Source organism: Candida theae (genome assembly GCF_024610275.1).
Source record: "Candida theae strain CBS 12239 chromosome Unknown scaffold78, whole genome shotgun sequence".
NCBI classification, from domain to species: domain Eukaryota; kingdom Fungi; phylum Ascomycota; class Pichiomycetes; order Serinales; family Debaryomycetaceae; genus Lodderomyces; species Lodderomyces theae.
The window spans coordinates 17,374-30,027 of record NW_026261428.1 but is presented as its reverse complement, the minus strand read 5'-3'; the positions used below and the strand labels follow the sequence as shown (position 1 = coordinate 30,027).

General features: G+C 40.1%; 5 protein-coding genes across 5 annotated transcripts; 3 read left to right on the top strand and 2 right to left on the bottom strand. All coding sequences in view use genetic code 12, as the record gives it.

Annotated features, from left to right (window-relative positions):
- Window positions 1-638: 638 nt before the first annotated feature.
- Window positions 639-1,131, bottom strand: KGF57_002211 (uncharacterized protein; the record flags this gene model as incomplete). The annotated part of the gene is made up of 2 exons (XM_051751501.1): window positions 639-1,088; window positions 1,129-1,131. The coding sequence occupies 2 exons, from the start codon at window positions 1,129-1,131 to the stop codon at window positions 639-641; spliced, it is 453 nt and encodes a 150-aa protein (XP_051609298.1).
- Window positions 1,132-1,786: 655 nt separating this feature from the next.
- Window positions 1,787-3,280, bottom strand: ZWF1 (glucose-6-phosphate dehydrogenase; the record flags this gene model as incomplete). The annotated part of the gene is made up of 1 exon (XM_051751500.1): window positions 1,787-3,280. One exon carries the CDS (start codon window positions 3,278-3,280, stop codon window positions 1,787-1,789), a length of 1,494 nt encoding a protein of 497 aa, XP_051609297.1.
- Window positions 3,281-8,061: 4,781 nt separating this feature from the next.
- On the top strand, window positions 8,062-8,595 carry KGF57_002209 (uncharacterized protein; the record flags this gene model as incomplete). The annotated part of the gene is made up of 1 exon (XM_051751499.1): window positions 8,062-8,595. One exon carries the CDS (start codon window positions 8,062-8,064, stop codon window positions 8,593-8,595), a length of 534 nt encoding a protein of 177 aa, XP_051609296.1.
- A 457-nt stretch (window positions 8,596-9,052) lies between these two features.
- Window positions 9,053-11,359, top strand: KGF57_002208 (uncharacterized protein; the record flags this gene model as incomplete). The annotated part of the gene is made up of 1 exon (XM_051751498.1): window positions 9,053-11,359. The coding sequence occupies one exon, from the start codon at window positions 9,053-9,055 to the stop codon at window positions 11,357-11,359; it is 2,307 nt and encodes a 768-aa protein (XP_051609295.1).
- An 880-nt stretch (window positions 11,360-12,239) lies between these two features.
- Window positions 12,240-12,617, top strand: KGF57_002207 (uncharacterized protein; the record flags this gene model as incomplete). Its single annotated transcript, XM_051751496.1, has 1 exon — window positions 12,240-12,617. One exon carries the CDS (start codon window positions 12,240-12,242, stop codon window positions 12,615-12,617), a length of 378 nt encoding a protein of 125 aa, XP_051609294.1.
- Window positions 12,618-12,654: the final 37 nt, after the last annotated feature.

Below are 12,654 nucleotides of genomic sequence, written 5' to 3'. Positions count from 1 at the left end.
TTTGTCAATTGGATGAAAGGAACGATTTTCTAATATTTCCTCTTAGTTTGTTTGGTCGATAATCATGTATAGTTTAGATCTTTAGTGGCAGTCTTCTATTCAACATTGAGTTTTGTAGTTATCCGATAGTGCTGTCCTGTTGTTCTAGCTCAGTGACAGTAGAGACTGTAAGCTGGCTAAGTAGTGAATAGATATATAAAACTATAAATCTCACATATTCAAACGAGATGCCATTTTCCCAACTGGCTATATAATTGGAACTACCTGGGACAGAATGGAGCGCTATGATGGAATTGACACTGAAGGTATACGTTACTTTGCAAAGCCATTGGGCTATCGTTGTGGGGGGAACGCCCAACTTGGTGACTCAACATGTAACGCCTTTATTTTCCAATCACCATCGTACCCTAATATCCTGTGTTTTCCCCTTCGCTTTCGACATTTTGTGGTGCCTACGCTTGCACAATATGTGACAGCTGCTCCTTGAACTATTCATCTGGTAACTCATTCGCCAGAAGCACACAATCGACACCTCCCCCATTTCTTCCGTTTAGTTTTCTTGGAGTAATTGTTCTTGTACTTTAGGAATAAGATTTCGACACTCAATTTCACTGTCGAGCTTGGTTGCAACTCCTCAATCAAGTCTTTGAACTCATACAAATACTCAGTAGAGTGCTTCTTATNGCGTAATTGTTCTTGTACTTCAGGAATAAGATTTCGACACTCAATTTCACTGTCGAGCTTGGTTGTAACTCCTCAATCAAGTCTTTGAACTCATACAAATACTCAGTAGAGTGCTTCTTATAAGACAAATGTGCAATAACTGGCACTTTTTCTCGAATGCAATAGTCGTATAGTGTTTGAAATTGACTTTTGGACTGAAGTTTTAATCCACCCAACTTGTCCGGCTGAGGTTGGTCGTCAAACAAATATGTAGCATCCAGGTCCCACGAGTACAGGAAACTCCCCGCATTTCGAATGTAACTCTTCAAAGCCGGCTTAATGTTATGGTTTCGTTGTAGAAAGGGTTGAGAATTCCGTTTGAAGAATTGAGTAATTTCATATATTTCAGCATTGACCCCAGAGATCTTCCGACAAGTTGTCTAGTAAATTAAAATGGCTAAAGACCATCGCGTGCTAATGATATATGATAGGATCAATGGAGCACATGGATCTTTTTTCTCATTCGCCAATTTTTGAAGTTTGGTGGAAATGGGGAATGTGTTGATGAGAGGTCAATGTTAGCGAGACGTGTTTTCACAAAATAGTCAACTTTTATAATGAGGTACCACCACCCGCACTACAGACACCACAGACACCACAGACACAGGCCAAATAGATCTCATTTACTAACAGGTAGTGGACGTAGTTACTTGATACTCGTCAGAAAACCATTTACTTATTATACGCAGAGTACACTAAGGGTGCTGGACAAGCCAAAGTCACCGAACAGAACCCTCCTCAATATTGACCACTAAGGGATATCTATTGCACTTCATTGTCTAATTAGCCCAATTACTCTATAAATGTGATTGATCATAATGGAGCTTGCACCCAACTTGCATCTTTTTGTTTATGAATTCGTCAATAGAAGCGACCAAAGATCCATTGAGATGATTAACAGCACAAGAAAACATATGCTCACTACTCAAAGAGGATCTCTTACACCGCTTTCCCCCTCTTCCCCCGCCCTCGCACCCCCACTTTTCGGAGAAAGGGATTTCTAATTTAACCTCCAATCTTTGTATAAACTGATAAAGAATACAAACAAACAATCTATAAAAGCTTAAATTTTACCCTTTACATCAGGTTCAGTCAATGGCCATTGATAAGTACCAGGGGTGTCGAATACGTAACCGTGATTTGATAAGAATTGTCTCAAGCCTTTTGGACCTTTGGATCCATATGGATATATGTCCAACTTCAAATTCTTGTCATTTTCAATAGCTTCCAATAGTGGCGTGAATAATTTCCATGAGACATCCAATTCGTCGTCCCTAACGAAATTGGCGTGGTTTCCTTGGAAAACGTCTCTAAGCAAAGATTCGTACGCTTCTGGAATCCAGAAATCTTTCGAATAACGTTTGGAATAAGTCAAATCCAAATCAGTCAAGGATGTTTGTGTAGAGACCCCAGGGATTTTGGAGTTGATCTTCAAATAAATTGCTTCTTCTGGCTGGATTCTGATAACCAACTCGTTCCTCAGAATATCCTTGAACATACCTTTGGCAACAGGCTTGAATTGAATTCTAACTTCGACTTTTCCTTCATCCAAAGCCTTACCAGCTCTCAACACTATTGGCACACCATCCCATCTTTCGTTGTGAATATTGACCGGGAAAGCACAATAAGTGACACATTTAGAATCTTTAGACACAGTTTCGTCATCAACGTAAGCAGGTTTTTTGCCGTCCTCAGACTTGCCATATTGCCCAAGAATAATATCTTTAGTGTTTATAGCATCAAAAGCCTTCAATACCTTAACTTTTTCATCTCTAACCGCTTCAGGATCAAAAGAAACTGGTCTTTCCATGGTCAACAAGGTCAAAACTTGTAACAAATGGTTTTGCATAACATCTCTAATTATACCAATGTTATCAAAGTAACCACCTCTTCCCTCAGTTCCAAATGGTTCCTTGAAACTGATCTGTATGGATGAAATGAAATTCTTATTCCATACTCCACTGAAAATCTCATTACCAAACCTCAAAACCAACAAGTTTTTAACCATTTCTTTACCCAAGTAGTGGTCGATCCTATAGATTTCATCTTCAGTGAATAATGGGGCAATTGATTTCTGAAGCTCTCTTGCAGATTCTAAATCATGGCCAAAGGGTTTCTCAATAACAACTCTGATAATTCCATCTTTGACATAGTCATTCTTTTTAATTTGTTCACAAACCTCGGTGAATTGAGAGGGAGGTAATGCCAAATAAAACAATCTTTGTGGCTTGTCAACACCATGTTGTTTTTCATACTCCTGGCATCTTTTTTCCAACTTTTGGTACCCTTCATCGGTGTCGTATTGACCCCTGACATAAGAAGTGAGCTTCAAAAAGTCCTTTTTAGTTTGTTCATCGCCACCTTTAAAGTGCTGAGAAATCTTTTCATGGAATTTGTCCTCCAGTAAGTCTGATCTAGCGTACCCAATGATTTGGACATCATGACTCATTTGCTTTTCTCTAAACAAACCAAATAAAGCGGGGAATGTCTTTTTAGCAGCCAAGTCTCCACTTGCTCCAAACACAACAATTGTAAAATGATTTCCAAACGCAGTCATTGTATAGGTAGGTTGAATACAATGGTTGTTAACTGATTCCCTTCACTTCTTCAGATATACAAGGGATGAGGGGGGGGGTATGTGTCAATTGTGATGATAACCAATGGCAATGACAGTAAATAATCAGATGCTGCCTTCAAATACTACAATTGAAATAGGTAATTGATAAAGCAATTGGGTTAGACTAACTTGATAAGTATGTGTATTCCCAGTGCAATTGAAGTAAAAAAAAAAAGGGGGAAAAGAAATGAAGGAAATAAAGATGTTGAATTTAAATTAGTGATTAGTTTGTTGTATATAAATATATTTTTAAGAGCAATCATTTTTTTTTTTTTTTCTGTCTCTGTCTCTCTGTCTCTCTGTCTCTCTGTCTCTTTGTTTGTCTGTCTCTGTTTTGTATGGTGAATTCTTCTTCTTCCTCTTCTTCTTCCTCTTCTTTTTTTTCTTAATAATTCTCTCTCTATCTTCCGTTATTTTCCAGTAAAACTATAAAACTTACAGAATTACAACTGTGTGATATCCATTTACCCCCAACACATATAATGCAATATAGTACTTGCAAAGAGAGAGAGAGAGAAACCGTTTTAACCTACTTTACTACTATACAGCTCTCCCTTTATCCGACAAAAAGCGGTTTTTATGATTGATTACTTATACTGAGTATTTTGTGTCACCATTAGATTTGCTTCAATATCCGCTTGCATGCGATTGATCCCCCCCAAATCACGCAACCAACAACATTTCCACGTTTTTGATGGAGTGATGTGGGTAAGACCTTTGATACTTGTAGACTGACACACCACCTAGAGATGGTATCGGTATTTGTCTTTTTCCTTTCAACGATACAATTCCGAGTTGCTACTGTGACGACGAGTCACGTGAAAACATCTCAGAATTACGGATTTTGTTGGCCATTCTTTCTTTTCTGTCTTCGCTTCAGGCTCGTCCGATCGGCCGATTCCCCTCTGTTTTTTATTTTTTTTATACCTTTTCTGTCAAATTTCTCACGTGCCTCAAACACTAAAAATGAACAAGAGATTACTGGGGAGGTGTTTTTCTGACGTTTGTCCGAAACACGGGGATGAAGATGGGGGAAGAAGGGATGATCAATAAACAAAGTCAAAAGACCTGTGCAGGATAATTTACCCATTTACCCTCAGTACCCCTACGTGACTATCCGTGAAATCTTTTCAAATTCTCTCACTAGAAGCTACCTCTCAAGCCTTTCTTGGAGGATTTATCTACCATATCCACTTAACATACGGTTAAACAGTAACATACCCCTAAAGTATCGTCATGCACACTGGTAGTCATCTTATGTTCAACAAAATAAACATGAGACGGGTATTTATAGGGTAGCGCTGTGTGGTAAACAGGCTTTTCAGGAGTGGTGTATAATTGAGTGATAGCATTTAACAAGTATTCATAGAGCAGAGAAACCTGTGCGAACATCACATTGCTCATCTGCGGTTTAGTTAGAGCTTGTTTCAGTAACCTGTTTCTCGATAATGTTGGCTTTCCTTTGATTGGGAAGCAATCAATCTAATTTGAATTCTGGTCCTTTACAAAGTAATAAAAGGTGGGGAGAATCATTGATTATGTGGGGCTATACATTGCCTATATGGAATGTGCTTTGCAGTGCTACTACTTTCGAATCAAAGATGGACCAATTTGTTTGAGATCGACAATTTAATGCTCACTTGATTGCTGGGGCATTAACTATCAACTGAAAAAGTAAGGTACATGCAATTGCATAGGCTTGATCTTGAATAGAGGATGAGAAGGAATCAAAAAGGCTTTGAGCAACCTATGCGGAGGCGGAATGGCCCGGAACCTGGAGAAATGTGCCCCCAAAACAGCCAGAGGAGTTGTCAAACTGCAAAATATGGGATGCTCAGGTTGAAGATACAAATGCACACATTGGTGGAGAATGTTGAAAAAAGCGGTTAGAATAGGGTATCATTGTTCATCTCACCTGCTCAAACTGGCCCAATCAAGCTCTCTAACATCAAAAGTTATCTCCAAGTCAATATATTTTCTATCAACTAACCACAAACTGTTATGGGTGAGCCATTTGTAGCCACTTGGCTGTCAGATACAAGGGTAAGTATGCCACAGATTTGAAATTGGATAAAGACTCACACAATCTAAGAAATAAATACGACGACATACAATGGAGTTGCCAAACAGTGTCTGGCAGTAGCGCAATTACTACATATTGAGTGGATATCCAGTGTAGAGAAGTAGACTGAGCATGTCACTAAAAAAGTGATGTTCAGCTCGGAAAGTAGGATAAATATGAGAGTAAGCAATAAAGAGAATATCAATACAGAGATCAATCTACAATTCTAACTGTTTAAAGATGTTTAACATCTTTTTACAGGTCGAGCGTGCATTAGTCTGGTGCTTGCATATCAAACTCACTCGCTAGTATGTCCATTGTCAAGTTACGGTTGAAGTCATATAGAAGGACAATGATCCACAATCTCCAATCTGAGAGCATTCCTGTAAAATGTTCCAGTACTGATGAACTGCAGTCATATAATAATCCACTTTGTGGACATTTAGACGAGGTTGGGGGACCCTTTAAAATATATCACAAATGATCAGCCTTGCTCAATCCATAATCTTTCCACTTGTATCCACTTGTCTCCACTTCAACCACTTGCAACCAAAAGCACCAGCCTCAATTAACACAATCATTACCTAGGACTTTGCTGCACTCACAAGTTAAACTCACTGGCTCTCTGCATAAGATTGGCATGCCATCTGACTCGATTCAAAACGAGTACTCAGCCCCTGCCAAACCTCAGACCCTTCTCCCAATCTCTCCTCAAAGTCGCGTGAAAAGAAAACCCTGACCTGCTCGGGACTCCCACTCAAGCAATTATGCGTGAAAAAGCTGGATTGTCACCTCCTTCTAGGTGCCACAATGGGATGTCTGCTCACTCCAGAACACTCCCCAACCATGAAAGTGGGTTTTTGACCAGCTAGTGCGTCTAGTGCTACGGTATATATTTCCTCAATGGTGTAATTGGTGAGTGATGGCGAAACTGACATGATGATAATGAAGAGGCAAAAAAAACACCTCAAAATGGTGAAAAAAGCGGCACTTTTTTTCTGCGTGGATTAGATAGGCTTTCCAATTTTAGACTGTTTGCGGGGGGAAAGTATGTGATATCGGCTTTTGATATGCCCCTTATTAACGTCTTCTGTGTAAGTTTGTGTGAGTTTCATATCAAAGAAGTGGTAAAGTGTGGTGAAGGGGTCTGATTTTGTTACATTTGCCACAAAAGGAATACAAGTTTTGATATGCGCCGCATACAAAAATGCTGTGATTCAAAGGGTGAAATTGCATGCGATCAACGCTCCCTTTGATATGCTTCTCCTTATCACAGTCAAATCTGTGTAGCGCATGTTTAGTAGCATGACATTGCACAGTATGACAGAGGGATAATCATGGTGGGGTAGTTACCATTTCCGAACCGAAATGAGTGCTTTGTTGGTCTTCAAGGAAGTATCTAGAAAAATACATTACATTTTGTTACTCTTTCTTGGGTCTTTTTTGTTTTCTCCTCTCTGCTGGTGGTCTAGCTTACATATGTGTAGACGAGCTATCTATGTCAATGCCCATCAGTTGTGAATGTGTTCTTTCGTCTAATATAGCGAATCTCAGGTCGGATAAGTTCAAGTCGTCTAATGAAATATACCTATGATGACTTGGAAGGGTTAGCAGATACCAAGAAGGTGTTGTACCATATACAAAAGTATATGAAAGTGGTCACGAAGAACTAAAGTGAATAAATCTCTTGAAATCGTGGTTATGAATAATTATTTAAGGCCACGAGCACATGAATGTAAGACGAACCGAATGTAATGAAAATCACGGAAATACAAATGGAAGATTAAGATTGCGTAACCTCTGTAGGTTGCAGTTGGTTCATATTCTCGGCGATTATATTTATATCCGAGATTTTATTATTTATTGTGCAAGACACTATTTATTGGCGAAGTGTAATAAGAAACTGATGAGATTTTGGTGGTGCAATCGGCAAAAAGCTATGCCACCAACCGACGACCTCAAATAGACGACAAGGAAAAATTTTCACTGTGGAACTCTGTTGGAAGATTAAGGGAAGATTACTGGAAACTAGCACTAACAGTAGTGCAATTATCAAACAAACAATCTAACTACATAACTAAACAACTAATACATACATTACACCCGGCTTGTGATATGCAAGCCAAATCTTATATATTGTAATCCAGTCCTCCACTTCCAGGTGAGACTCGTTGGCGGCTTCTCTTCTCATCAGAGACTAAGGTAGTAGTCATAGCGAAGTATGTAGAAATAACTTGAAAAACTATATAACCATACAAGAAATCATTAAAGATTCCGAGGCCCATTTGTAATGAATGAACTAAAGACAAGATTGCAGAGAGCATGACCAAATCTGCGGATGAATCAGGCTATTACCTGGGAAACCGTACAGAAATCAGCTGATTTGGAGAAGTGCATGATCCATTACAAGGAGTCATTGTTTGCGATGGTTATATCACCAAAACACAATAGAATATCTATGTACTATGACATCAGAGTGTTGTGACAATGCTGAAGATAGTGTGGTATGAGTGCTAACGCACTCACGAAGGAATGGTATAAATAGCTGTCGTAATTACCTTCAAGTATATGTGTATCTATGAAGAATTAACTACTTGTTATCATAATATCTACTAGACATCAGTTTGCCTTTTTCAACATGAAAATATCACATTTAACCATGTTCACAGCATTCTCTGTAACGGTCTGTGGAACCTCCCTGTTCAGAATCAAATATGACGGTAATGACAGTTATGATTGTTGCAACCTAGGCAGAGGAGGTGATACAGGCTCGCCAGACGTAATAGCAGATGCGCAGAGTGCATGCGCTCAGCCTATTAGCGGAAGCAACCCGTTGATGGACGCAGATGGTAACCAGGTTAACTTGTCACAGGATCAGATGGACAAGATTAACCAGGAAACGTTGAAGGGTAGGTTGGTAATTTACTCTACGACGGACCAGAGTGCCGGAGGATGGAAGTTCACCGGGGAAGTCGAGAAAGACCTGAGTATCCCGGGTGGTGTAATAGGCGGATATGTCGGAGCGGATGGTAAGAAGGGTGGGCGTGGCGGGGGTCGGGGAGGCGGTGATTGTGGCAAGAATAAAGGTTGCGAGAAGAGGCAAGTATATCCAGGTACGTGGACGGAGAAGCGGGACAAGGATTTCGAAGTCTCAGGTGCGGATCTAGAGGCACTTTGTTCAGTAGAGTGGTGAACATGTTTCCACAGTCTGTTGCTATGAAAATACATGCAACAATTCACACCCCTTTGAATTTATAGTTTTCTTATATATGTAAATATATAAGTATACAAAAATCATGATTTACACCCACGAACCACCCCACGTAAATCATTTTTAATACATCTACTTTTGGGATTATTGATACATATCAAAACATAAGGAATGTTACAAATAGCAGATCATTTAGACGATCTCAGTTGAGGTTCCCACATTAAGCTACACTACAGTACTATCGTCATACTTTGGCCAATATAAGAAAGTAAAACTATAGATCAACCTAAGTGAGAACAAAACGAAGTAAAAAAAGAAAAAAAAAAAATAAAAAATGTAAACAAATCTGAAACCCATGCGATTTAAACGCGATTTTTAGCAGTAAACCAATAGCGGCTCGCACGTTCCCTCGCAATCCTCTATAAAGAAAAGGACAACCATGAACCAAAATGACATGGTGGTAAACTCAATGATTCCAGAAGGTAAGCAATCAAACAGCAGTAGCCGACGTGTTTCGCGTGAACTTGACCTCGAACTTGATTTACGACTGGTATCAAGTACTGAATCCGTGGGGCACTCACCACCAACCCACGATATGTCTAGCCCCTTCATCGAGGATCCACTACCCACCCGCAAAGCTAAAGGGAGCTTTTCTCAAGGCGGACTATTCGAAAACAAAGACACCTCTGAGGGGTCTAACCCCACGAGTCTGAAACTGCTAAGTAAACCACACAGTGATGCCGGACTCGGCAAGTCTTCACCCGTTAAGAATGAATCCTTTGTTGATAATTCTCTTGAAGATGCCAGTCATTTACACCAAACTCCGATAAAGTTGAGCAATAACAATGTGTCACCATGGAGACAATTTCGACCTCCTAGTAATTTGAGCATGTTGCAAAATTCATCAACAATTTTCAACAATAAGCCAGATTTAAAGTATGGTCTACCCAACCCAAACTCAGCTGCATCAGAAATGAGCACCAAGTCCGAAATAAAGAAGCTCAATGACGAGATATACAATTACCAAGTCAAGGTCAAAATGATGGCGGATTTTTTGCGAGATCTCATTGCCAAGGGGAGTTTCGACACCAGCGAGATACGGCTGATAATAGCTGATGTGGATATCAAGCCAGTGCAACTTCCACTGTTGCAAGAAAAGCGAATCCAAGAACTCGAAGCTGACAAGAAAGAGTGTCTTGAAATCATAAACGAATTGCAAATAAATCTTGAAAGTTTTGAAAGCTGTGCCAACAAGCAAAGCGCAGAATTGGACTACTTGAACAGTGTCCATCGTCAGTGTTTAAGTCTAATTAAGAAATTTGCCGATTATTTGCGCCAAGATGAGAGGCTATCAAACTGGAGGAGCAGTTTAGATCAACAGTTGGCCACATCGCTTGACGAGCAAGTGGAACATCTTGTTCACATTGCGCAAGATGCTATGATTGCAATGATCAATAAAAAGGATCAAGTGTCACAGAACATAAGCTCACCACTAACTCCACCAGGAACGAATTACGAACTGGATAGCACAACGAATTTGATCCACGAAGTAGAACATTTGAAAATGGAGAATAAAGATATTTCAGAAAGATATGAGTCCACGTTGAATAAACTAAATGACAGAGAACAAGAAGTGCAAGAGTTGCAAAGACAGCTTAAAATTGCAAATGCGTCCAATATGGAATCCAAACAATTGTTTGAATCTGTAGATAAAGAACACAATGACAAATTGATGTACCTACAGTCTAAAATTGACCAACTAGAGAATGATACTGGAGAAGAGGGACCTCAAAATGCATTGCCTAGCAGCAAGGACACAGTGTCGCAGACTCAATATGACAGTCTAATGATACAACACCAAGATCTCCAAAACGCATATGCATCACTATTGGAGGAACTAAACGCACTTCGAGAATCTTCTGCATCTCGCCACACTCCAGTGGAAGAGGAGAAAGAAGAGCAACACAGTGCAAACCTGGAAACAACATATCTCAGCGAACAAACAAACAGAGAGAGTGCAGTTCGAGAAGATTTAAATCGTGCCATGAAGCAGCAACAGTTACACGAAGCCGAGCAAGCTCAAATGTCGTTTATCGTATCCACCATAAGAAAGGAGAATGAAGAGCTACGATCAAGAGTGAAGAAGATGACTGACTTGGTTACCTACACCGAGTCCAGCGGAAAGGAGGAGGTGCTCAAACGGTTGTCAGTGATGGAGTTTCAATTTAAGGATTTGCTTAAATTCGACTTGGGCGAATTTCAAAAGTTGATACAGTCATTCAATAAAGTAGCCGAGGATGAGTCGTTACTCAACCCAATAAGGAGATACGAGAGGATCAAGAAAGCCCTTGTTGTTGATCTTGATGAAAGCAGTACTCGAACTTTGAGAGACAACCACAAGTCCATGTTTGAATATTTTGTTCGTGCAACTGACATCTTGATTAACAACTATGTGAGGTTGTTGCTAGCGGAAGATGAGACACAACACGCAGAAGTATTGAAGAAACAAGTGACAAAACTCAAGGAGCAAAATGCAATTTTAAGAAGGGAATTAGAGGACTTGCAAAGAGCGAGGTCAATGTCCTTTGAAGTTGAGTCTCAGCCACCGAATTCGCAGTTGAGATTAACTGAAATGAGACGAAAGTGGAAGGCAGAGCGAGAAAGACGCATAATGGAGGACAAAGAAGCTCAAAAGCGATATAATGAATTGAGAAATGAACTTTCTGGTGCGGGATTCGAGCTGTGATGTATACTTGCCTGGTTAATTATCGCGGAGAAGAGGGTCTAATTTTGTGCACATGCTAGTGATTGAATGGAATAAGTATAGGTCACAGATATGATAGTTGTAATGTATGGTACTTATACGATATTGTATAACTGAAGATGCTCATTCTGAGACAAAGACTATCCCGCAGTCTTGTAAGATCCTTTTGCTCATTGCTGCTGTCACTGCTATCTTCAAATGATCACAGAGTCACCTAGGTGTTTCTCCCCACCATCTCTGTTTTTAGTTCCAAATAATGCAGCGTGTCTAACTTGGTTCCCCTGAAATCATGACTTCATCAATGTAAATGTTTGCAACAGACTTACAATAATAAAGTTTCCACTAGCATACCAAAGGTTCCATGCCTCTACAGCCATTACATCAGGAAGTTTTGTGAAGATATTTCTATATATCGGTAACTCATGAGTACCCCTGAATGTATTGCCGCAGGTCAAGACCAAGCCATTGGAGCTTGCCATACATGGCATAGCCACCGGAAGTCATCGGTGAGAAATTAGGAGTCATGTTGATACAGGTTTGAAGAGTGATGAAGTGATAGTATTGTGATCGTGGTTGAGTTGTGAAGGGATTTTGCAATCGAGCCACAGTGATTTTTTTTCTATTGACCTTAACCGTGCATTCTTCACCAATACATCACCACAATATATACACAGACACACACAGACACACACAGACACACGCAGACACACACAGACACACACAGACACACGCAGACACACACAGACACACGCAGACACACACAGACACACGCAGACACACACAGACACACGCAGACACACACAGACACACGCAGACACACACAGACACACGCAGACACACACAGACACACAAGCAATTAACAATGTCGGCCCATCCATTGACAACACAACCAACAACAACAACATCATCAGATGCGTTCATCACCAAAGCCGAATCATTGATATCAGAGCATCCGTACTTGATGCTATCAAAATCGTGGTGTCCCGATTGCCACTACGTTTACAGACTATTTCAAAAACTAGGCATCTACGACAAACTACACATTATCGAGTTGGACAACATTGCAAACCAGGATGATGCTGCTGCTTTAGAGAATGCATTTACTGGGATTGTGGGCAAAAAGTGGGTGCCTCTGTTGTTTTTCAAGGGAAAGTATTGGGGTAATGAACAGGATTTGAAAAACTTGGAGAAGCAAGGGCAGTTGGAACCAGAGTTGAAGAGACTTGATCTACTTGCATAATGGTCGTGGCGTGTGCCATGGTTGAATTAGAGTAGGC